Below are 26,562 nucleotides of genomic sequence, written 5' to 3'. Positions count from 1 at the left end.
ACATCTGGAAGCTTTTGTATCTTATTGATACCTTATTGGAAGAAAACCTTTAAAAGGTCAGAGTTCTTAACCTCTTTTGTGTCATGGATCTCTTTGGAAGTCTGGAGATGGGTATGGGTCCCTTCTCAAAATGTTTTTAAATACAGAAAATAAAATACATAGGATTATAAAAGAAACCAGTTATACTCAAACAGTTATTTAGATAGCTATATCTAGGTATCTATTGTTTAATTTCATGGATCCCAGGTAAAGAGCCCTTGGTTTAAGACAACATTTTGCTCTACAGAGTCAAATGCTTTTTTATAAAAATTAGTCAAAAAACAGTTAAGAACATTGGGATAATTTATTCTCTAAACTTTTTAGCCAACTTGGTAACTCTTAAATATCAAATGTTACAGAATATTGGTTGCAAAAGGTTGCCTGTTCCTTTCGTATACTTTCTTCTTGGGTGCCCTCACTGACTATGTATAGATCATTCTTATAAACAATTTTATAGAGATGACAAAATAGACATCTGGATCAGTTGTTATTGCTATTAGGTTAATGCTAATTACACCCCCCCCATCCACCTCCCCCTAAGTGTTTGGTATCCTCACCTCTTTCAAAGAACTTCAGAGCTGATCCCTCAGTGCCCCCTAAATTGTGTCACCTCCAATATCTCCTCCCCTCATTGTATATTTAGTGGTCTACCTTGGCTGATTTCCCCATCTTTGTTTTCTTTACCATCATTTTGGCAGCACATTGAAGAATAATATAAGTTCAAACTGGTTGGTTTCACTGTCACTGATGAAGAAAAGAAATTATAAAAATCTTTACAGATGTTTCTATTTTTCTTCCAATTTCATGCCCCCTCAGGATGATAGAGTTTGAAGTACTTAATAACTTGGCAATTCTTTCAAGGTAGAAAGGGATGATTCAGGGTAAAAAACAAACAAACCCATCCAACTTAGTGAGGGGGAGAAAATAAAGAATATGGCTGTGCTCCAGGAAAAAGGAAAAATGTAGCTGGGGATTTAGAGGGAGCTTTCCCATACCCTCTGGTGGAAAGCTACTACAATCCAACATGAATTATACAAATGATACAAGAAATGAAACTTTTCCTGAGATCAATGAAAAAGGAAATGATGAACACAAGCAGCAGCAAAACTGTACTAATTTGGTTCAGCTGGGGAGAGATTGATCTAAATTTAGTAAGAAGTCTAAATTACAGAATAGAGACAGCTTTGTTACTTCATATATATTATTTTTGTTGTTCAGTTATTTTTCAGTCATGTCCAACTCTTTCTGACACACCTGGAGTTTTCTTGGCAAAGATACCAGAGTGGTTGCTTAGAGTTGAACAGCTATTAAGTGTCAGGCTGGATTTGAATTCAGGAAGAGGAGCCTCCTGAATCCAGGCCCTGCTCACTATAGTGAGCCACCTAGGTGCCCTAAATATTATATTATATAGTAATTCTAATTCAACTAACTAGTTATTTCCACATAGAGGTCCTATTAAAAACTGCTCTAATATAGGGACACAAATAGCTTCTGAAAGTCTTTGACAATATACTCAGATTTTTCAAAACTATTTGGCCATGGAACGAATGACAAAGCATTGATTAAGTGGTCACTATGCAGAGAGCACAGTACTAATAAGCCCTGGGGAAAGAAACAGAAAAGGATACCACATTCTAATTTGGGGGGGGGGGAGAGGAGACAACAGCCAGGAGGTTTCGGCTGTATATTGTAAGAAAAGAACCTAGTGATCCTTAGAGTATAATAACAGGGCACAATGCAATGGCATCTCCACTGGTAACGCCATGTTGGTTCTATTGAATCACTTGGTTGTGCCAGGCCTTCATGAGCATGAACTTCCTAAGTCTACAGCAGCCTCTGCATCTCCACAAAGCTTGCTCTTCTGGACAGTGGCTTTTGGTGGGGGCTGGAAGTAGGGCAGGTAGTGTAGAAGGCCCTGCTGTTTGGGTAGTTCTTGGCCCTACCTGCCATGGGTGATGGGGATGGCAGATCCCTTCCCCACAAAGTTTGCTCCCTTGCATAACAGCTTCAGGGGTCAGGTTAGAAAAAGGGCCTATCATCCAGGAATGCTTCTATTCCAGGAGCTCTGGGGTGAAGGATCTGGGCTACCTCCAAGAAGATATGAGGGAAGGTGGTGACAGTGGTGGTAGTTTGACCTGCCTGCCTCATGCCACCCCCCAGGATGCCTTGCTGCAGATTGGCTTGAATTGGGGTTTAAATATAACAAATGGGACCTAAGAATGCTGGAACTAGTTAACATTTACAGGATCACTGGGTGTTGGATATGAAGTTTGAGGGAATCTGAGAAGCCATCTAATCCAATCTCCTCATTTTAGAGGTTAGTGACTCCCGGGACCTAGAGGTTAAAAGTCTTGCCTAAAGGGTCACATAAGTAGAAAATATTAGAGGCAGAATTTGAACCTAGGTCCTCTGACTCTAGAGCTAGGACATCACCTGCCTTTTCTTCCTAGATCACTGACATACACACGACATCATGGAGGGACACTGATCCAACATTTCAAAACAATGTGGAGTCATGTAAAAGTTCCCAGACTGTTGATACCCAATAATCTCATGATGGAGGAACACTCCCCAATAAATAAAAGACAGAAAGAAAGGCTAAGTATATACACCAAAATAGTCACAGTAGCATTTTGTATAAAGCAAAAAAAAAATGGAAACAAATTACAATGTTAAGTGTTCATCAACTGGGGAACAGCTGAAAAAATGGTCTAAGAACGTAATGAAATTCTGACATGAGAAATGACAAAAAAAGAGAAATTCAAAGAAATATAAGATGCACACAGTGCTGGATCTCCTCCTACGTCCTAACTCCAGGGTTGTCTTGGGCCCTCTTCCTTCTCTACACTCTTTCTCTCAGTGCTCTCACTAACTCAAGAATCCCCCTTAACTCTTCTTTGTTCTTCCTCATTCTCCTTCTGAAGTTATCAAATCTGGCCAATTACATCTCTATGATCTCTGAAAGGCCAACTCAAACAGCCCCTCACGATCATCACCTCTGCTCTGGACTCTTGCAAAAGCCTCCTAAGGGTCTTCCTGACTCCAGTCTCTCCCCTCTCCAACCGATCCTCCACAAAGCTGCCACAAGTGTCAGTGGCAAAATATAGGTCTTGTCCATGGCATTTCCCTACTTAAGAGGCTCCAAGATTAAAACCACCCCCACCACCTTTTTGGTCTGGCATTTAATGTCCTTCACAATCTGGCTCCAACCTTCCAGACTGATTTCTTATTCCTACCTTACATGTACTCTATATTCCAGCCAAAACAGCCTCCTTGAGATGTCTTGTACATGACACACTGTCTTTACCTCCGTGCCGCTGCCCAGGCTGATTACAATGCTGAGAATGCTCAGCCTTTTGGAAGCCTTTAGTGTAGTGAGTGATGGACCTTCCTTACTTGTGGTGCTCTCTGCCCTCTCCCCACCAAAAACATGCTTTTTTCTTTACTTATCCATGTCTATGTTGTTTCCCTCTAGTAGAATTTAAGCTATTTGGTCGTCAGGGACTGTTTTGTTGCTGTCTTGGTATCTCTAGCACTTGGCACACAGTAGGCCCTTAACAAATGTTTGCCAAAGTGACCTAATGAGGGCCGAACAAAGCAAAATCAGGAAAAGAACTGATCAGATTTCAGTTGGCCTAGATGGCCACTGAGGTTCTTTCCAAATTCTGTGACTTTGACATATACACAATGACTACTCTAACACACAGCAAAAGATTAAATGCTGCAACCAGAAGACAGACAATGGAACATACTTCCCTGCCCATTAGGAAGAGATAATGGAGGAGAAGTGCATATGTTGCATACACCATCAGATGCAAATCCTATATTGTTTGATTTTGTAGAAGTGGATTATTTTGGGGTTACAAAAGAGGAACGAGGGTAATGTTATATAAGGAAGTGACAGTATTAAAACACAAAGTATTAGTGAAACTTTTAAAAAATACTTCCCAGGGGCAGCTAGGTAGAGCAGTGGATAGAGCACTGGCCCTGGAGTCAGGAGAACCTGAACTCACATTTGGCCTCAGACACTGTGTGGCCCTGGGCAAATTACTTAATCCCATTTGCCTCCCCCTACCCCCCAAAAAACACCTCAAAACAACTTTCCAAAACTTCCCTTACAAAGAAATTTTTAAACTTTTTTTTTCTTTTTGGAGGGCAATTGGGGTTAAATGACTTGCCCAAGGTCACATGGCTAGTAAGTATTAAATGTCTGAGGTCAGATTTGAACTTAGGTCCTCCTGACTCCAGGGCCAGTGCTCTTATTCACTGCACCACCTAGCAACCTCAATTTTTAAACTTTTAAATAAAATGGAGTGGGGAGGTAAAGAAATTTTGGAGCTGGAGAGAAAATTAACCCTATTTTCATACTGAAAGGTGCTGTATTTAATTTTTTGTAAAGACAATTTCACATTCAATGTTTTAGAGAAGTATAATTAGCACCAAAATTCTCTCATGGAACTTCTGTCCCCATCATGTAGCACATTAGGGTTCCATGCAATATATATAGCTTGTAGAAATGTTGTTCTACAGCCAAGGTCATCAAAAATAGCCACCACAGAATTAGGGGATATGTTTTTGTCATGACTAGAGAGACAGCAAAGGATAAACCATGGAGGATTAACAAGCTCTTTTTTTTTCTTAACACCCTATGGCCTAGTTGACAATGTCTGAGACAAAATACTGAAATGTAGAGTGGACATCTGACCCAAGATGACTAAACTCCAGTGGTGGCGGTGGTGGTGGTGAAAGGAAGAAAGGAAAATAAATAGATATAATCTCAGACACAACCAACCAAACCTGTTGTAGTGAAAAGCCTCCTTTTGTGGAGAAAGTCTAAATGCAGCACATGCAAAGAGCTGCCAGGGAAGACCCAGGTGATTTGTTTAGCAGAGGTTTATTAATAGCTCTCCTTTCCACTTCCCCAGATTCCCAGGGAGAATGCATGTGGTTCCGCTGGATAAACTAGAGATTAAAAAAAAGGAGCTCTTTCTATTACCCGCAGGCTTAAAATTCAACCAAAGGGTAAATTGCTACTGTGCACTTCAGTTTCCTCAGCTATAAAACAGAGATAATGGAGAAGGCAGAGAGGAACAACGAAAAACAAATTTGCATTAATCTACAAAGGAGAGGACTAATGATCCTAGCCAATAAAACATTAATGATCTGGGCAGGCAACAGCAACCATCTGGGACCGATTTAAGTAGGGTTATATTGAGGAGGGGAGAGAAGGGCAATAGAGAGAAAAGGAGGCAATTGAGTGTGGCAATGGCCTGGGATAATGAAGAATGAGGAAGTCTGACAACAGAGAAAGATTTACGTTTTGCTGTCGTTTTCTGTTTTGGGGGGGTGAGGGGGTGGAGGAAGGGACGTCCCTGGCAACTTTCTGGCCAAATAAACGACACCACAGCGCGAGTGCCAGAGCACGAGAGAGGGTGTGAGTGTGTCTCTGTCCATCCGTCCAAATCCTGGGGATAAAACTCACCTCTGTATTAACTTCCAAAGCAGTTCTACCAATTGTGAAATCTTTTTCACATCAGCATCTCACCCACCTATGGAAGTGTTTTTTTTTTTTTAAAGAACTCTAACAAAGAGTCCATCATCTACTATCCTGGAAGGTAAAGAGGCAAGGATGACTAATATATTACTTTCCCTTTCTGGGGCTACAATTCCTCCCCTACTTCTAACAGGTACCTCTGCGGTTCCTTCGGTCCTAGATCTGGGAAATCTATGGGTACTGAAGAGAGAGGCTAACCAAGGCAACCTTTGGGGCTAATGAAAGGTGCTCCGTGGGTCTCTTAGCCTAGGGTAAAAACCACAGTTCCGGGGAGTCACAGAAAGCGCCGGCCTCTGGACTCCTACGTCGCGCCCAGCTACAATGTAATATCAGGATTCCTGTCCAGCTACAATGTAGCATTAGGATGCCAGCCAAGCGCTGGGTCCACCTGGCACGGGGCGCCCGGGGCCAGAGGAAGAGCTTTAACAGACAAAAGCGGCTTATCTGACCCAGAGGCTGAGGACCTGGGTTCCAATTCTCTGCTGCCTGAAGGACTCTGGGTAACACTAACACGTCCTGACATTTACAAGGAGCTTTACAAACCTCATCTCATTGGACACTCACCACAATCCTCGGAACTTAATTAACTCAATGAGGCCTGGGGCCAGGCACTTTCCCTCCTCCTGAGGTCTCAGTTTCCCCACTAGCAAGAAAGATGAGGCTGAGGTCCCTCCCCCTAACTCTGGAATCGCCCACCCCAGGCCCCCACGTGCGCGCGCAGAGCCGCTGAGCGGCGACCAGGGGGAGGGGGGGGAGCAGGGGCGCACGCGCATTGGGGGCGTGTGGGAAGGCTGAGGGGGAGCGCTCCGGGGGCCGCGGCCGCAGCGGGAGGGGGTCCGGGCTTCGCCTCCTCTCCTGGCTCGTTACCTGCACGCCGTGCACGATGTAAACTTTTTCCGCCTCGCTCAGCGCCACGGACGCCATGATACCCCGTCCGGCCGCGCTTCGGCCGTCGCCGCCGCCTCTGAACCCCCAGCCTCGGCGCCGCTCCGGACGTCGCGCTCCCCGCACGACTGTGGCGTCATCCTCCCGCGCCGGGCCTCGGGGACCGCTCCCCCTGCGTCATCAGCGAGCGGCGGCCGCTCCTGCCGCCGCCGCCGCCTGCCTGGGAGCCCGATGGGCTGATACTGCGCCCCGCCCCGGAGTCTGGGTGAGTCCCAGGAGCCGCGGCCCCCGAGCACGGGAGCGGCCGCGGCCCCCAGAACGAGGACGGGAGGGCAGGGGGCGGCGGCGGCAGCGCCGGGGGACAGTTGGGGACGGACCGAAGGCAAGAGGGCGGCCTGGGCACCTGCCGGCCGGCCGGGAAAGCTCTTCCTGGGCGCCCTCCCTCCGCTCCGAGCTGGAGTTGGACGAAATCAGCCGGAGGGAGCCGCCGCCGCCTCGGGGGCTGCGTGTTCCCCTTGCCCCATTCACCCCTTCCCGCTCTCCCCCGTCCCCTGGGTGTTTTCGTCCCACTTTTGCTGCCTTCTTGTCCGGCACTCCTCTTCTGCTGCCCTTTCCCCCCTGCTCTCTTGCCACCTGCTGCCCCTCCCCCTCTCCTTATCACTTCTCCTCCCCGCTTCTCTATTACCCTCCTGCCTCTCACCCTCCCCATCGTCACCCGTTCCTCCGCCCCTGCACTTGCTTGCCTATTACCCCCCGTCTCTCCCTTTGCTCCCCTGTTACCCCCTGCCCCCCCTCCCCCCCCCTTTGCTCCCCTGTTACCCCCTGCCCCCCCCTCCCACGCCTCCTCTTCCCTCCTGCCCCTCCCCCTCCCCCTCGTCACTCGTTCCTCCGCCCCTGCCCTTGCTTGCCTATTACCCCCTGCGCCTCTCTTTGCTCCCCTTTGCCCCTCCCTCTCCTCTATTACCCCCTACACCTTCCTTTGTTCCCTTTTCCCCCTCCCCCTCTCCATTATCATCCTGTGCCCTTGCCTTTGCTCTTTCCACTCTCACCCCATGCTCCTCCCCTATCACCTCTTGGATCCTCTTCCACTTTCTCCATCCTCTCACTCCTCTCTCTGCCCTTCCCCTTGCTCCCGTTCTACTTGCTGCTTCCCTATCCCCTATCGCCCTCTGTCTCTCCCCTTGCTCGTCTTTTGCCTGCCCCGTCTCCTGGTTCCCCTTTCTGCTCTGCTTTTCTGCTCCCCTTACCCCACACTCTCCTGCCCCGGTCCTTGCTCCCCTCCTCCCTTCCTTCACCTCCCCTCGAAGTCGAAAGGATTCTGGACTTTGAGGAGATTCAGATCTCTGAACTAGTCTGACTTGTTGGTTGTGTGACCATGAGCAAATCACTTAACCTTTCTCAAAATTGGATCCCTCATCTATAAAGTGGGAATAATAATACAGATCTATCTCCCATGATTATTGAGTTGAAAGCCTTTTTAAACCTTTATGTAGGTGATTTGTTTTTCATTGCCTGACAGAATACTTTGCATGTTGCAAATTCTGAATAAAAGTCTGTTGGGTAGATGGAAGTCATTAGTGGAGTTCCCAGAGATGGTAGGATCATAGATCATAGATTTAGAATTAGTTGCAACCTCAGAAGTCATTTAATCAGCCCCCTCCCTTTACAGGTGCCCAGAGAGGTTAAGGGTTTTGTTCAGGGTCACACAGGTAGCAAGTAGCAAATATGAGTTGGACCCAGGGCCTCTCACTTCAAGTGCAGTCCTCGTTCCACTGTGCAGCACTGCCTCCTTCATCTCGTACTATTTGAACTTTTTGAAGTCAGTGACTTGGATAAAGATAAACTTATCAAGTTTGTAAACGACACAAATAGCTAATTACAACAACAGCAAAGCTTAATGTGAGTTAATAGTGTCATATGTATTGACCAAAACAGCTAATGCCATATTGGTCTACATTAAGAGGGACAGTGTCCAAAACTAGGGAGGTGCTTGTCCATGGTTTTATTCCCTCATCACATCATGTTGAGATCTTATGTTCTCTTTGGGGTGCCACCTTTTAAGAAGGGCATTGACAAGATGGTCTCCAGAGAGGATGGGAGCACTATGATGGCCATCTTCAGCTGACGGGCTCTAGGGTGGAAGAGCACAGAACTGGGGATGGGAAGGATGGGGTGGGGGTTGCAGAGAAGCTGGTTTAGGTTCTGTGTAAGGAAAAATACCCCAACAATTAAATCTCTGAAGGTAGAATGGGAAGGTCTTAAAGCCAAGGCTGGATGATCAGTGTGTTATGCAGGGAATTTTTCTTTACTAGTAGAATGATAGGGGCCTCCAAAGTCCCTTCCAACTCTGCGCTTCTGAGACTGAGTAATGAATATTCCCCCTCCACCTGAAACTCTTCTGCCCAGGCTTCCTTCCCCATCCCCCATGCTTTGACTCTGCTTCCCTTCTCTCTTCCCTTCTCACCATCTAAATCTGATAAGATGTGTGGAGATGTTCTCTGCTTTGGTTCAGAGATTTTAGGGGAGGATGGTTTGTGGAAGGAACTGGGGAATACTACCATTGCTTGCAGCTCACTTCCTGGTCTTTCTGTAAGCCAACTGGTAGTGGGAGGAGACAGCTGGGAGTGGAAGAGCCCTTCCTGATAGACACGCTGCCCATGGTCTGCTTGGAGGCAGGGGAAGGCTGTGGGGGGCAAATCAAATCTGGTTGGACTGTGTGCCACATGGAGGGCACCAGCAGTGCTTCCTGAAAGCTTGGTGCTTGCCTATCTTCAGAGGGAGGGCTGCAGAAGGAATGTTGAGGCGGGAACTTCTGAGGACCCAGCGCCGGGGCAAAGAGAGACTGAGAAGGTCCAGTAGCAGCAGGAGCCATCACCACTAACCAGCCAGGCCTCTTACTTCCAGCATTTCTCTGGGTAGGTGGTGAGCTTTAGGCATCAGCCCAAGGAAAAGTAAGGCCTGGCTTTGCTGTGGTGGGTGATTGAGGCAGGCACCGTGTTTTAAATGTGTAATACCTGCAGGTAAGACTGGGGTCACCCTTTCATTTTCCTTAGTAATCAGGACTGGACAGAAGAATTTTTAAAAGATATCTGTCAAAGGAAATGTGGATTTTAAAGATCTATTATAGAAAAAGAGTTCAGTTTTAATAACTCATACTCTCAAGGAATCCCCTTTTTTCTCCAAAATAAAATGACCCTTTTCCTCAAACTTCTTCAGTATGGAATGCTCCCCAATAAAATACCTGGTGCCTGTGTACTGCCATCTTGACATTTTTAATCACCTGTGAAAGCATTTTATCACAGGATGCTGAGAACCCCCCCCCTTCTCCTCAACACTCAGTAAATTTTTTTATTTGTTAATATTTGAGTATCTACAAGGCTCTGTATCACTGAACTGAGGTAAAAGACACATCATTCTTTACTATCTAAACCTTTGTGCTACTGGAAGAGGAGGGAGATGGTATCATTCTCCCTGTTCCTCCCATACAGAGTGGCCATGCAGGTAGGTGCCCCTGAGAGTATTGATTTTGTAGTCAAATGACCTGAAATTCAATCCAGGCAGCACTACTTCCAGTGATGTGACCTTTGCTGCAAGTTCCTTAACTTCACTGTGGTTGAGTTTCCTCATCTGTGAAATGAGTTAGTGAGAGTAGATCAGCTGGTCTGTTGATAAGCATTTATTAGGTGCCTACTATGTGCCAGGTGCTATACTGAGAGGGGGGGAACAGAACGGCAAAAGACAGTCCCTGTCCTCGAGGACATCAAAGTCTGATGGGGGAGATAGCACTCAACTGACTATATAGAAAAAAGGTAAATACAGGATAAGTAAGAAATAGTCGACAAAGGGAAGGTCATCTCTAAGGCCTGCAGGTGTGCAGGGTAGGTTTTTATAGAGGTATGTCACATTGAAAGACTAAAGAAAACTTGCATGGTTGGGGTGACATGATGCTGGATTTTAGGTACAGAAGATGGATATTTAGTACAGAGGAAGTGGAGATGTCTGAAAGTAAGATTTTTATAGCTGGGATATCTGCGGGATTATAGATGGGAAGAAAAGGCCAACCCAAGAAATGGCACATAGTGAGAGAGGAATGCATTTAGAGACTCATCTTTAGGCAGACACATTCTTAACCTGAACTCACACTTTTAAAAAATATATATATTTTGATAACTGCATTATAGTATAATTGGTTTCCTTTGTAATGCTGTGTATTCTATTTTCTGTATTAAAAACATTCTGACTAAGGGGCCGTACACTTCACCAGACTGACAGACCCAAAAAGAGGTAAAAAGCCTCTGTTTAAGAGCAGAGGTGTCAAATACCGTATGTAGGCTCATGCAGCCCAAAGCACTCCCCACATATAGCCTGAACCAAAATTAAGATGTAATTGGAAAATATTAAATACATCATTAAACTAAAGATACAGTAAAGACATATATGGCCCACAGGGATCCTCATATATAGTTTAGTGGTCCCTGTTTCTAGTTGTTTGACCCCACTGATGGAGAGGAAATCTTTTAGGATATTATGATTATGCCTAAAATATATAGGCCACCAAAAGAATATAATATAGTACTTGCTAGGCAGCTTGATCAAACGATCTCAAATGTTGACATTTTACAACAGTTTCTTGGATTTACTTCAATGAATCCATGACCGTATCCTTGGCTTTTTCTTCCACTTGTGCAGACTGTTGCCACCCCTGCCTGCCCTTCACATACACATAAGTTTGTCGCTGGGAGTCCACCTTACATTATAGGGACCTTCCTTGAACTCTCTTATAGCTACAAATGTTGATTTAGAGCAGGAAGGAACCATAGAAGTCACCTAGTTCATTATTACTGTTTTTACAGATGAAGAAACTAATGCTTCAGCAGCATAAATGATTTGCCTAAGGTCAATTAATAGGTTCCCCAGTTGGGATTCAGACCAAGGGGCTTATTCCTTAGTCCCACCATGTGACCAACTCACCTTTTTTCATCATACATTTCTTTGATGACATGCTTTACCCTGCTTCTAACTGATGCTTTGTTGTTACTGCTTTTTATTAAGTTTTTATTGATATCTTATGGTTTGGTTTTTATATAAATATATATACACACACACATTTATATATACATATGTGTGTGCGTGTGCATACACACAATCTCATTTATCCCTGGTATCCTTTCCCTTTCCAGAGAGCCATCCCATATAACAAATGGTGTTTTTTAAAAGAGGGGAAAAAATCAGCATAATTAATTGGGTACTTTGTCATAGTCTGAAATGCATGTGCATTGGACCTCCCTCTTTCACAAAGGGTTGGGTTGAAGGTGTCCTCTCATCTCTCTTCACTCAAATCATCCTTGATCTTTATGATTTTGTTATGTTCACATTTGATGTTTTGTGTGTGTACTCTTTCCATTTCTATTTTTGTAGTGATATTGTGCACTGTTTTCTTGGGTCTGCTGACTTCACTCTATCAGTTTCCCTGCTTCGCTATATATATCACACACCTCATTTCTGACAGCATAGTAACATTCCACTATGTTTGGAGTCTCTGGTTCAGAACATATAGACATTTTAGTCACTTTATTTGCATAATTCCAAATTACCGTTTAAAATAGTTGTAATATTTCACAGCTTCACCAACAGTGTATTAATAATATGCCTGTCGTTCTACAGTCACTAACATTGACTACATCCTACAATCACTAACACTGACAATGCAAATATTAACTATTGTCACATTTTGTCATCTTTGCCAACTTGCAAACCCTGATATCTCAGGGTTGTTTTGATTTCCAGTTTTCTTATTAGTGATTTGGAGTTAGTGATTTTCGATTCTTCCAGGTGGTTTTAAGCACTTTTAAATTCTTCTTTTAAGAACTGTTTGTTCTTGTCCTTTCACTGCTTATCTATTGGGGAATGGCTGTCTGATGCTTTGTAACATGTTATAGCCCTTTCTGTTGCTCTATAAGTGATCCTCAACTTCAAGAAAAGAGTTCTTTTAACATGGAAAGATTGACAGCATTTCTGAGTGATGTTATGAATGGCTTATCCCATGTGGTGGGCTTTTCTGCATGTATGAGAGCTAGAAACAATTATATTATATGTTAGGCCTTTGTGCATGAATGAGATCTTAAACAGTAGTATATGTTCATTTAAAATCCACTGCCAAAAATTTTTAAATTCACTCAAAACCACTTTTGAGGTCTTTAATAATTGTTGCAATTGAGCACAGTTGATACATTTTTGACTATCATCTATGAATGATAGGGGAATTCAAGCATGATTAATAGGAAGTATATTTGTAACTTTTTTTTTTTAGTGAAGCTGTTGTAGTAACCTATACTTCTTACAGAATAAAATCATAATGATTAATGGGAAGTAAATTCCTCACTCTCTTTTTAGTGAAGCAGTTGAAATAATCTATGCTGCCTACAGATTAAATCCATAATCAGAAAATGATCTAATATTAAACTTATCCATTCCTGTAACAGTGTGTGATGATTTTCTTGGACATACTGTTTAGCCAACTGCAGTTTTAAATAATGAACCAACAAAACATTTATTGAGCACCAACTATGTCTCAGGTACTGTTATAGGTAATAAGTACAAGGAAAAAAATTCGTGCTCTCCCAGAACTTATGTTCTAACAAGAAGTGACTTTCCCCGTCATAGCTTTGCTATATTGTGACTTGGCATAAGAAATTAAATGGGAATTTGGGGGAAGTTTTGTGGAAGCACAGACAATATGCAAAGGCTGACAGATGACACAGAAAAAAATTAGAAACTCAGAAATGCACAAACTATATCTATATTTATATATGCATATATAGTATTGTATAATAGCTACATATTTTATCTTTTAATACCATAATAATTCAAACTTCTTCTCTGGTATTAAGGAAGGACTGAAAATTTTTATGTGGATTTTCCAGATTCTGGGGGCATCATGCCCTTAACCCCTGCAATGTGGAAGGGGTGGCTGTATTTACTGTTTGTGTTATTTATTTATCATTCATAATAGATTTAGCTTCTCAAGTAGGTAACTCACTCATTCTTTTTACTGTCCAGCACTAGCTGAGTGTATTGCCTATCTCCAAAACTTAGGCATCATGTGTAGAATGAGTAATAAGCTCCTGCCACTGCCTTGAAAGATTGAAGTTGCTTTATTTCTCATTTTCTGGCAGAACTTGTCTTTTTTTCTCCTTCCTGTTGTCTCCCTAGTGTTTGTGCTGTTCTTACCAGAGCTCCTTGAATTCACAGGTCTGAGTTCCTCAGTTAAGTTATAGGCTTCCATTACTCTTTGTACGTTGTCCTACACAGCACATGTTCAGTAACTGCTTATGGAAATGATGGAACGTGCATCCCAGCCATTTCTCTTATTTTCTTGTCTTTCTCCCTTGGTTATGTATTAAGAGGCAGTTAACCAAACACAAATCTTTTTGGTGAAGTGGCTAGAAGACTGGTCTTGGAGTCAGGGAAGACCTGAGTTCAAATCTAGCCTCAGAAGCTTCCTAGCTGTGTGGCCCTTGGGCAAGTCACTTAACCTCTATTTACCACTGGAGAAGGAAATGGCAAACCACTCTATCTTTGCCAAGAAAACCCCATAGACAGAGGTCCACTGAATCAGGAAGTGTCAGACACAGCCGAGTGACTGAGCCACAACAAGTTGTCATCAGGTGTTGGAGGAGGCCAGGTTTCATATTGGCCTCTTGGATCACATCCTGCTGAATGTGTATGCTCATCAGCTGAGAGTCAGGAAGGCGTCAGAGCAAGGAGCAGTGGCAGTTGTCCTGTCTGAAAACCTGGGTCAGAGTTCCTCCTTTCCTGCTGGTTTACTGGCTGTGCGATCTAACATCCCTGGTCATATCCACAAAACACTGTCGTGTTACTGACTACCGGCTACTAGCAAGTGGCTTCTGTGTCTCTAGCATTGTGCTGCATCTGCTGAGAGGCAGGCATTGTATATGTGCCTACAAGGTTACCTGCTCTCCAGTTAGGGAAAGGAAGGCCAGTCTTGATACAATTAGTGAACAAGAGAACATTAACAAAATACTAAAGAGTGCGGTACAGATAATTAGTGGCTAGGATAATATGTAATAAGGGGATAATTATGCCTCACAGGCAGACAGCGGGTCGGAAAGGTGACAACAGACTGTCATATTCCCCGACGGAGATCTGGCACATCTTTGTCCTACCTAAGAGTCAGTTAATTAAAGCAATAAAAGACCATTACAGAATGGCTTCAGGGCAGTGCAGCAGTGGTGTTAGAGTTGCAGAGAACCCTTATAAGCACAGCTTGTGAGCGTTTTATTTCACATTTTAATGGCCTGGAATCAGATAACATCCTAGCTCTATGCCTGATTTTTTCCTGTGTCACGGGCAGGTTTGCCAAAAAAGGATATAGTTGAAGTTGTTTTCTTTACAAAATTCTGTTTCAAGTACATATTTTATAAAGTTCTGTTTTGCATAAAATTTTCACTACATGTATCCTGATTTAAGGAATACTTGTAAATTATTTGTCTTCCTAAAGAACATATTATTAAGTTAGCTGTAATTAAAACTGTTGCTGAAGATCTTTCATGCAAATATTGGTGCAATTATTATAAATGTGTGAACTATTCATATATTCTCATTTTCAGAATTGTCTTTATTTTTTAAAATGTGCCTGAAAAACAAGTCAAAGAGTAGAAAAAGAATGGTTATATACATTAATAGGACAGTGAGAGGTGTCTTGTGATGCGCACTGTTTCTAACCTCCTTTGCATTTTTTATAATTAGCCTTCCTTATCTGAAATACCAATGTAGTATTCTAGGAGATAAGTGGTGGTATTATCCTCATAGCTCTCCAAACAAAAAGGGACATATAAATGCATGTCACATTTATTCATCCCACTGAATGAAAATTATTAGGAGAAAATCTGTCCTTTTATAATTTCTCCAAAACCAGAATCTTCTTGGTTGTGTAGAGCCCTGGAGTGACTGAAGCCTATGTATTTTTCATGCTATATGAGGCAATGTCTGTCTCCTATTCAAGGTCAGTAGAGATATGGTGTAAATTAGGTAGTATTAATTTCCTAACCTTAGGAGGATGGACCTGGTGGTACAATTAGAGAATGGTATTAAGGAAACAGACTGTGGCTTTGTTGATGCTCTAAATTTATGACTAATGACCTAAAAGTATGCTCTTCTAAGCCAAGCGTTGACATAGTTATGAATTTTCTGGAGAGGTAGATTTCTTAGGACAGGCTTCTTTTTCTCTTCTCTCTCTCTCTCTCTCTTTCCCTGCCTCTCTTTCTCTCTCTGTCTCTGTCTGTCTCTCCCTCCTCCCTCTTTCTCTCCCTCTCTCCCTCCCTCTCTTTCTTCCCCCTTCCTCCCTCTGCCTCTCCTTCCCTCACTTCTATTTGATGCATGATATATTTTCTTCCCCTATAGGATGTAAGCTCCTTAAGGAAAGAGACCGTAGAGACTCTACTTGCTTTTATTTAAAAGCAACTCTTCCCCACCTTGTTTGTTTGGCACAGCACTTGGCACATAGTAAGCACTTAAATGCTTTTCTGTTGCATTCTGTGTTGATAGTTTTTTGTCTCAACAACAAAAATCAAATAACAACATACTTTAAAGTCATGTTTAAACTTTACAAAATTGAAAAGACCCAGGAAAGCTGTGACTACAGAAGCACTTAAAGATGATGAATTTCTTTATAGATGATGAAGAATGTTAAATGGACATTAGGAAAGGGTAAGATATTCGACAAAAGAAGGTGGCCAAAAATGAACCAGGCTCACCTCTTGGGTAACAGCATTTGTTGACAAGCCGAAGATGGAGATGCAAGGGGACTATAGTCATAGAGTTGGAAGGGACTGTGCCAGCTAGGTGAATGCCGATGTCTTTGTAACACTCATGGAGAAGTCTCTCTATGCCTTTGGGGTTATGAGAAGCAGTGTGAGAGTAATGAGAAAAGCAGTGAATTTGTCATCAAAGAATCTGAGTTCAGATACTATCTCCATGTGAACTTGAGACAGTCAGTTACCTTCATGGTCCACAGTTTTCTTATCTTTACATTCAGGGATTGGACCACTGGGATGATATGGTTGTGGAGCATCGAAAGGCCATCATGGATTGGGAGGTTTTCTGATTGGCTGTGAGTAAATCTAAGATAGAAACCTAGAATGAGTTTCATCATTCTAGAGCAGGCCTGCACAACCTGCTGCCTGCCAAAGGATTTTAGGCAGCCCGCAAAAAATGTGGAAGAAAACATCCTCTGCGCTTTTCATGGGCTCCCCAAAATCTTTCGGTGTACTCATGGACCACAGGCTGTGCAGACCTGCTCTGGAGAGTCTGTCTCTAACACCCAATCTTCTGTTCCCTCTTCCACACATTACCATATATCTCAGGCCACAAGTATGCATTTTCCAAGAATCCCCCCCAAATCCCCAAAGGAAAACAGTAATTGCAGATCAGTAGTAAGTTTCAGGGAATTAAAATTTCTAAAACAATATTGCCATTGTGTAGCACCCAAGATTTCTAAACAGTACCCCCCTCCCCAGGTAACATTTCTTTATGATTTCCCTTAGGATCCCAAGGCATCTTGCCTCAGACTAAAAAGTAACTAAAAAGAGAAAACCCATCTTTCTCCACAGAGCAAATAATTTTAAATTAACCTAAGACTTGATCAGTTTGGAATGGATGCTGGGTTTTTTTCCTCCAGATTGTTAACTCAGACTCCTTCTCAACCAATCAAAAAGTGTTCTGATCATTGTTAAGCTTCTCTTGTCTCATCCATAACTTCCTTGAATAATTGCACAAATATTCAGCACTTAAATATAGGCAGTACCCATCCCAGGGGGAAGAATATCAGGTAAACCATAATATGTTAACATTAATATGTTGGTCTCTAAAGGCACTGAGATTATTCCCTCATTCTTTATACAGAACTTAGTGTTTGTTCTACTCTCAAGAAAAGCAGCTGTAAAAATATTAAATTATTAGTCTGTGGTTACACAGCTAATGAGTGACAAAAACTGAGCAGTTTTCATTTTCAAGAGTATTTTCTAAGATTTCTTGAGGAAGCTGGACCTCTTGCAACTCCAAAATCTTACCAAGTGTGGTAACCAAAGTACCTGCATTTCTCAGAATGCTGAGATTCTTGCCCAGATGACCTCACCATGGCCTGCCAAAAGTGCCTCACTCTTTGTGAGGTCAGGTGCAATTCTGACTTGGGAGTCGATGTTAAGTTTTAATGTGTTCTTTTCTCAGGAAATGCAGTTCAGTTGGCCATTCTAAGCAAAAAATCCCCAGTAAAAATGGAATTTAAGGAATGAGCCCAAGGATGCCTCTTGGAGGTTTATTGAACAATGGAGAGGTGTGACCAATGCAATAGGATCTTCTTTCTTTTATTCACCTGGACTGTGATAAGGTCATTTTGGATTTTAGGTGGACAGATTCCTGTTGTGAGGTTGTTTGGTTTTTCATTAGCCAAATAGGAATCATCATATTTAAGATGTAAATTGACCAGTAGCATTAAATAAATTCTAGGAGAACCTCTGCTGAAAGGCAGTACAGAACACATCAGTTAAATTCATGTTTGTGGCCATTTGGAGAAGGCATTGCTGAACAGTAACTAATACAAGTTCATATAAATGACTTAAAAAATCCACACAATTTCCTTGAAAGAAAACAAATTACATAAATATGGTGACCTTAGCATTCTGTGTCTTAAGCAAATTAGAAAACAACACCTTTGTTTAATCACATAAAACTATATTCTTTGAAAGTATTATCAGATAGATGATGTGTTCAAGTAAAGATTCTGTGGAGGAGCATCAGTCCAGGGGAGGCATTTTGAGAGTGGGGAGCTTTTTGACGCCTGTTCTGGGCCTCCTGCTAATGAGTGAGTTCAGTGCTCTGTACTAATCAGTGAGATGTGGGCTCCTTGTGAACAAGGATTGCATTAACTTTGGCTGTCCAGGACAGCACCTTACTCAGAGTAAGCTCTGGGGATCATAGATTTAGAGTTTGAAGAGATGATCTTAGAGGCCTTTGAGTCCAACTTCCTCATCTTAAGAAGCATGTCTTAATGTGGCTGAGGCACAGAGAAATTAAAATGATTGTTGAATTATAATTAAATTCTACAGGTGTTCATCTGACATTTAAAGCACCAAGAGGCAAAGACTACTAGCACATAGTTATTCTTTGCCTTCAAGATGCTTAAAGTCTGCCGGAGGAGCCAAAACCTACTCAGTAAGACTTTAGAGATACCACAAGGTTATGGAGAAGGTACCCTACAGCTGGAATCTGACAGCTGTATGAAGAGCACAAACTAGTATGATCTACATTGTAGTGTATTCTGCTGGACCAAGTTTGACTGCTCTGACATAAGCAGCAGTTTGAGGAGAATAGAGGCAAGAATAATCGAATCTGGGGCGTAATCCCCCTATCACTCATATTTGTTATTGGAATGTGCTTTTTCTTTTTTTGTCTGAATATAGTTATGTCTTATGTTTTGGACATGGCAAAATCTGATTTTAAGAAGAGATAGAAAGCTAGCAGTTTTCTAATCCTGACTTGTAGGAAACTTTACTCCATAATCTATTCCATACTGAGAAAATAGCACTCGTAGTTTGAATCCTAGCTCTGCTGCTTAATACCTGTGTGATTCTGGGCGAGTCAGGGCCTCTCTTTTTTCCCCTGTCAAATGAGAGGGCTAGACCAGATGACCAGAGGACCCTCCCAAAAGAGAAGTCGTCTGGTTTTCTCTGATCCCAAACATCAGCTTAAAAAGTCTCATGCAAACCTTCCTGACCAAAGGAAGGGATTTAATTCAGTAAATGGTTGTGTACTGTATGGTTTTGACAATTTGTAAATCAACTATTTAACAAGATTTCCCTACTGATTTTACAGTCTATATGTAAAATAGAGGTTACGGAAGTCAATAATTAAGCAGATTGCTCTAGGTTCTATCTATCACATTTAAAAGCAGGATTTGAAATGTGATCGATCTCCTAACCTCCACGGGCTTCAGTCTCTGAAATGATAGCAATAGGTTACATTTATATGGTATGGTAGCAAGGTTGAGTGGTTAAATGACATTTCCCAAGTTATATAAGTAACAAGTGGCTGAACCTGGGCTCAAACCTAGATTTTCTTGGCTCCAGGTTCAGGGCTTATTCTAAAGAACTGAAAGCACAATGGATGACCATTAGAACTGGCCAAAGAAACAGCAGCATTAGACTGTAATGGGATATTATTGTGCTGTAAGAAACAGTACATTGAAGACTTGTATGAACTTGATGCAAGTGCAAAGCTGCAGAACCACTTTACACAATGATCACAATAGCATAGTCACTGAATTCATCAGAATTGCTATTATCTTTTCCGTTAGTGTGGTAATCATTTATCCATTCCCCAGTTGATGGGCATCTATTTTGCTTCCATTTCTTGCTATATTAAAAGGGTGCTACTATAAATATTTTGGCATATATTAGAACTTTCCTTCTGTCTTTTGCTTGAGTGTATAATTAGTAGTGTCATCACTGGGTCTCAGGGTATAAATGCCGTTTGGTGATATTTCCAGTGTATTCCAAACTCTTTTTCCAATTCATGATTCTACCAACAAGGTATTAATTAATGTTCCTGTCTTCTAACTGCCCCTGCAACAGTGACCATTTTTTACTTTTGTCATGTTTGCCAATTTGATAGGCAATAAAACCTCACAATTGTTTTAATTTTCATTTCTCTTATTGTTAATAGACTTAGAGCATTCTTTTGAATGGTTTGACAGCCAAAAGAAAATTGGATTCAGAGAATCTAGGTTCAGACCTGACCTTTGTTAACCCCTTTCTATGTGGCCTTGGGCAAACCACTGAACTTTTCTGGGCCTCAGTTCCTTCATTGGTAAAAGGAAGGGTTTGGACTAGATGACCTCCAGGGTCCCATCTGGCTCTAAATGAATGGTCCTTCTGATCCTTGTTGATCATTTACATTTCTTATATTGAAAACTTACTGTTCATTTCATTTCTTATTTAATGGGAACAGAGTCTAAAATTTTATGATTCTTTGATTATATCTCTTCTGCAAAGAATGTGTTTCTGAGTACTGAAGAGCTTGAAATGGTTGTGTGAATAAGCCACTCTTACAAAAGGCCCATTCAGGCAGAATAGGCTGCTGTTTTCACAGAGTGGTTCATGGAAGTGGGAATGATGTAACTTTTAAAAAGGTGGAAAGCCATTTGTGTTACAATGTACACAGTCTGTACAACCAGTCAGTGTTACCAGAGGAAAAGAGGATATTCTTAAGCTTTAAACCCTTCCTTTCACCTCCAAAAGGTCTGTGTTTGATAACTTAAAATTCTTTAAACTAATAATTGACCATTTTTAGTGGTCAGATTTTCATAAGATGTTGGGCTTTTTTTTTTTTTTTTCCAGGCTTTACTTTTTTTTCTGTTTTTTTTAAAACAAAAAAGTGCAGAAATATATGTTGTCCAACTGAAAGTCCCAATATTCAAGGGAGATAATCTGAATTAATCTAGAATTCATTGTCTTAGGAAATATCATGACTAAGAATAGTTTTTATAATATGGCCACTAGGACTTTTGAACTAGTCTGTGTTGTCCATTGGAGGTTACTCTTTTGAGTTTGACTTTAATCAGTGATAATTATGGAATAAGATAGCAAATTCCATATTATGGAGTTCTTCTTTCTAATAAATTTTAAGACTATTCATGATTCTTTGTTCATGTTTTGGTTTCCACCATCCCAGGGATGGAGAGGTAAGTGTTCAATATTATTTGAAAATGCTATTTTCTAATGAAAGGAATCTTCTGTCTGTTTGAACACTTTACCTTGCTACAGTATGATTAAAAATGATTGTCTCCTTTGTCACTTTAGCAGGGAAAATGTTACTACTTTTGGTACTAGACCCATACCTCTTTGAATAAAAGCTTTTGCATCACTCTTGATGTTTCCCTGACTGCTTGTCCGAGTGCCAAATAAAAAATTAAAATTCTCTTGAATCAAAATATAAATAAAAATAAGCTGTAAAATTGTAATCAGCTAAATTAATTATGCATTTGATCAGCTTCATGTCCAGATAAATTAGAATGTGGATTATTTATTCATCTTTTCATGGCCTAGCTATGTGTGTAAACTATTATTTTAATTTTCCTTATCTAGAATTCAAGGCATCCTAAAAGTATGTGCACCACAAACGCACTTATAAGTTAATTAAAATTTAAACCATTAATGGTCTCTGTCTGTGACCAGAGATGATAATTTTTATTTTCTATAACATAAGTTTAAATGTGGCAGCTTCAATTTGTAATTTCATCCATATGGGTCTTCTCTCCTTTGGTGTATAATGGATAGTTTGGATAAGGTGAAGGTTTTTAGGGGGGGATAGTGTTATTCTTTCAAAGACAATTACACGTGATTATTTAAATAGTGTAAGTCATTCTAAATTTGGTAACAAATATTTAAGGACTGCTATAGTCTGACCTGGGTGAAAAAATAAGAAAAATACAAGAGTGAAACTTTTCCCCAACTATCAATACAGTATTACTTTATCCAGTTTCTTTTAAGATTGTAAGTAAGCGGGGGGCGGAGCCAAGATGGCAGAGTAGAAGCACGACCTTCCCGCGGCTCCGGCTTTCATCCTCCCCAATCCATGTAAAAAGGGGACTCTAAACAAACTTTGCAGCTGCAGAACCCACAAAATGACACAGAGAAGCTAACCTCCCGCTGAGGACAGCCCGGCAGGCCAGCAGGAATCAGCCAGCGCAACGCTCTGGGAGCTGAGCCCAGCACCACACCGAGGCTTTAGCCCCAGGGCGGGTCTGACCAGCCGCCAGCCAGAGGGACTCCAGATCAGCAGCAGCTGTGGCCGTTTCCAGATTTATCAATACATAGATGCGAAGGACAAGGTGAGAGGCCAGTGCAGTCTGGACTTTGGGACCCAGGAAGTGGGAGTGCGTGGCTTTTACCCCCGGAGCGAGAAACCGCTGAGACGCCAGCACAGCCTGCCAGCGCCACGTGGCGGCTTCAGCTCCTGGCCTGCAGAGTGTAGGCGGACCAAGCACCAGTCTGAGGGGTCATCACTCTTGCTTTAATCTGCTTGGATCTGGATTGCAGTCTAGGGTGGAGGTCCTGGGGTGTGTGTCCAGCTTGCCAGAGTGTGTGGAGACCTCAGAGAGGGCACCCATCTAATACCTCCGGCAGCTGAGAAAACCCCAGCATTTGGGACGAAAACTCCCCTGTCTGGTGGCAGAGTCCTACTGTGGCAAAAAGCCCAAAAGTCAAATCATTGAGTGGCAAAATGAGCAGGCAAAGGAAACAAAGCAGACAGAAGATTCCAACATTACACTCCTATTTTGGGGATAGGAAGGAGCAAGGCATGGAACAGGAGGAAATCAGTGAAGTCAGAACTCCTGCACCAAAGGAAAATACAAGCTGGTTACAGGCCATAGAGGACCTTAAGAAGCAGATAAAAGAAGTGGAGGAAAAATTGGGAAGAGAAATGAGAACAATGCAAGAAAATTATGAAATGAGAGTCAACAGCCTGACTGAAGAAAATAATACCTTAAAAAACAGACTGACTCAAATGGCAAAGGAGGCTCAAAAAGGCAATGAGGAGAAGAATGCCTTAAAAAGTTGAATTTGTCAGATGAAAAAAGAATCTCAAAAGCTCACTGAGGAGAATCATTGCTTCAGAATTAGATTGGAGCAAATGGAAGCTAATGACTTTATGAGAAATCAAGATGCGGTCAAACAGATCCAAACAAATAAAAGAATAGAAGGCAATGTGAAATATCTCATGGGAAAAACCACTGACCTGGAAAATAGATCCAGGAGAGATAATTTAAAAATTATTGGACTGCCTGAGAGCCATGACCAAAGTAAGAGCCTGGAAAGCATCCTCCAGGAAGTCCTCAAAGAAAACTGCCCTGATGTTTTAGAACGAGAGGGCAAAATAGAGGTTGAAAGAATCCACCGATCACCTCCTGAAAAAGATCCCAAAAAGAAAACTCCTAGGAATATTATAGCCAGGTTCCAGAATTCCCAGATTAAGGAGAGAATATTACAAGCAGCCAGGAAGAAACAATTTGAATATTGTGGAAACACAATCAGGATAACCCAAGATCTATCACTGAGGGATCGAAGGGCCTGGAATGTGATATTCCGGAGATCAAGGGAGCTGGGATTAAAACCAAGAGTCACCTACCCAGCAAAACTGAGTATCATGTTTCAGGGGAAAATATGGTCATTCATTGGAATAGAGGACTTTCAAGCATTCTTGCTGAAAAAACCAGAGTTGAATAGAAAATTTGACATTCAGATACAAGAAGCAAGAGAAGCATGAGAAGGTAAACAGGGAAAAGAAATCATAAGGAACTTATCAAAGTTGAACTATTTTTTTGTTTGAAGCAGTCGGGGTTGAGTGGCTTGTTCGGGGTTGCATGGCCAGTTGTTGTTTCTGGGTGTGGTGCTGAGTCTCTGGGCCCGGATTTGATCCGGGTCGTCCCGGCACTGGAGCCGGTGCTCTTGCTCGCTGAGCCACCTGGCCAAAGTTGAACTATTAACATTCCTACATGGAAAAACAATAATTGTAACCTATGAAACTTTTCTCAGTAGTTGAAGGGATTAGAAATATATATATGTCTTTATATGAGGGTATGTGGGCATATGAATACATATGTGAATGTGTATATATACGTTTACAGGTATACATAGATAGAGGGCACGGGACCAATTTAACAGGAAGGGATGATACTTAAAAGGTGAAATTAAGAGGTGAGAGGAATATAATGGGAGGAGATGGGGAGAGACAGAGTGGGGCAAACTATTTCATACAGAAGAGGCAAGGGAAAATGGTTACAATGGAAGGGAAGAATAGGAAGGCAAAAGGGAATAGGTCAACCTTATTCCTATTGAATCTGGCTTGAGAAGGGAGGGAAATACACACTAAATAGGGGATCTCACCCTCCAGGAGAATAGGGGGGGAAGGGGATGTGAGGGGGGATGATAGAAGGGAGGGCAGGCTTGGGAGGAGGGAAGTTGGAAGCACCCACTTTTGAAAAGGGACAGGATCAAAGTAGAGAATAGAACAAGTGGGAGGTGGGATAGGAGGGAGGGAAAAATAGTCAGTCTTTTACAATACATCTACTATGTTATTGTTTTGCATTAACCACACATGTACAACCTATACTGAACTGCTTGTCCCCCCAGTAGGGGTGGGTGGCAGGGGGGGGGAAGGGAATGAATCTGGAACTGAAAGTTTTAAAATCAAATATTCAAATATATATATGTGTGTGTGTGTGTGTATACTATTATTAATACCATCTTACATGTAATTAAGAAATACAGGCACTGAGGCATAGAGATCCACTGGAAAAGTTGAAACGGGTATGGGAGAAAATATGGGAGAGAGCAGATTGGAGGTGGGGATATCCTGTGGGACTGCTGTTTTGGGGGGATGGGTGGGGGGAAAACGGGGAGAAAATTTGTAACTCAAAATCTGGTGGAAACGAATGATGTAAATCAGCAGTTAATAAAGCATTTAAATTAGAAAAAAAAAAAGATTATAAGTAAGCACATGAAGCCTGTTTCAAAATGAATTTTGTATTTAAGATATCTGTGACCTGTTAATGGAGCCTGCTTATTGCTAAGGACATAAGTCCTATTAGAGCACATTGTGTTTGTTCTACTTGCACCCAATTTAGAGGTCCCCTGGTTTAAATTTCAAGAGAAGATTTAGATGATTGACTGAAAGTCTGCAGGTTGCTCAGTGCTTTCCTAAAGTCTCCTGATCATGGTATAGTTCTTGCTTTGGTTTTTGTTGTTGTTAGGAAAAATTATCTCATCTGTTCTCAAGCCCATTAAAGCTAGTTTGTTGACACAGGTCTCAATTACTTGATCCTTTGTTATGTCAGTGCTTTTGAAGTGTGTGTGCGCCTGTGAGAGAGAGAGACTATATATGTAGAAGTAAAGAAGAACAAGGTATTCTAAGATTTTGAAGCATTACGAATCTCAAAAATACTATTTGTGAAACTTCTGAATTGTGTCTGCACTGCATCCTGTGTGATACGGGGCAAATCATTTCATTTCTCTGGGCTTCTGTTCCCCATCCATGAAACGGAGGAAATTGGATGAAGAATATTATTATCTCTTATAGCTCTAAATGTTACTGTTTTCTATATCTTCTCAAGTGAAGATGGAGAATCAGTACCAGTCAGTCTGCTGAACTCCATTGTCAATGGTAGAATCTTAATGTTTGGAGAAAAAAAATAATTTTGAGGTTATAATTCCATTTACCTAACTTTATTTTTTACTATAAAAATGACCCTTTGGGCCCCACTAGTAATTAGAGATGGACTATACTTTATAGTCTGACTATACCCCCAGCTAGATTCTACCTGTTACCAATAATAGCTTGTGTTTTATAGGAGTCAAATAGACCATTGAAACTCATGGGCTCACATAAAAATTGAGCCTATGGGCTTGGCACTACTTTTAAACCACGTGAGTTAACCCAGGTTATAAATTGTAAGGCTCCACACAGAATTAAGTGGATGCCGTGGTAGTGAGTGATGTGGCCAACTAGCCAAAAACATTTCCTAATGCTGGCCATGCAAATGCAGGTAAAAGAGAGTCCGCGCTCTGGAGGAGCTTACAATCTAATGGGAGAGATACTATGCAGATCACTGTGCACACAGAAGCTATAGACAGGGGTAAACTGGAAATAATCAACATAGGGGAGACACTAGAGTGAAGAGGGCTCTGGAGAGGCTTCCTGTAGCAGGTGGGATCTTAGCTGGGATTTGAAGGAGGCCAAGGAAGCCAGAAGGTGGAAGGGAGGAAAGAGTGGGGAACAGCCCATGAAAATGTAAGTAAGGGATGGGAAGATCTTGTTCAGAAAGTAAGGAGGCCAGTGTTGCTACTGGATTGAAGGATGGGTGTTGGAGTATAAGGTTTCAGAAAACTGGAAAGGGTGGGGCATACTAAACAGATTCTGTATTTGATCTTGGAGGTGATAGGGAGTCACTGGAGTTTATGAATTAGTGAAGTGACATGATCAGACCTGTACTTTAGGAAAATCTCTTT

At 41.9% G+C, this 26,562-nt stretch overlaps 2 protein-coding genes across 4 annotated transcripts in view; one reads left to right on the top strand and one right to left on the bottom strand.

Annotated features, from left to right (window-relative positions):
• The window catches only part of EXOSC7 (exosome component 7), a 42,889-nt gene extending 36,253 nt beyond the window's left edge, over positions 1 to 6,636 (bottom strand). Inside the window, exon 1 of the mRNA XM_069088339.1 lies at positions 6,461 to 6,636. Coding sequence (XP_068944440.1) covers positions 6,461 to 6,517 — 57 coding nt within the window. The 5' untranslated portion in view covers positions 6,518 to 6,636. The remainder of the gene's footprint in view (positions 1 to 6,460) is intronic.
• Positions 6,604 to 26,562, top strand: part of ZDHHC3 (zinc finger DHHC-type palmitoyltransferase 3) — a 73,729-nt gene continuing 53,770 nt past the window's right edge. For 2 of the 3 annotated variants that reach the window (XM_069088335.1, XM_069088338.1), the window contains exon 1: positions 6,604 to 6,743. The gene's annotated coding sequence lies outside the window, so the exon portion shown is untranslated. Of the gene's footprint in view, positions 6,744 to 9,082; positions 9,394 to 26,562 lie in introns of those variants that run through there. The other variant, XM_069088336.1, reaches the window with a different exon arrangement.

Source organism: Petaurus breviceps, unplaced genomic scaffold (assembly GCF_028583685.1).
Source record: "Petaurus breviceps papuanus isolate PSGF00001 unplaced genomic scaffold, PetGlider_PUasm1.0 185, whole genome shotgun sequence".
Lineage (NCBI taxonomy): Eukaryota > Metazoa > Chordata > Mammalia > Diprotodontia > Petauridae > Petaurus > Petaurus breviceps.
The sequence above is the reverse complement of the archived record's forward strand: the minus strand, read 5'-3'. Positions and strand labels throughout refer to the sequence as shown.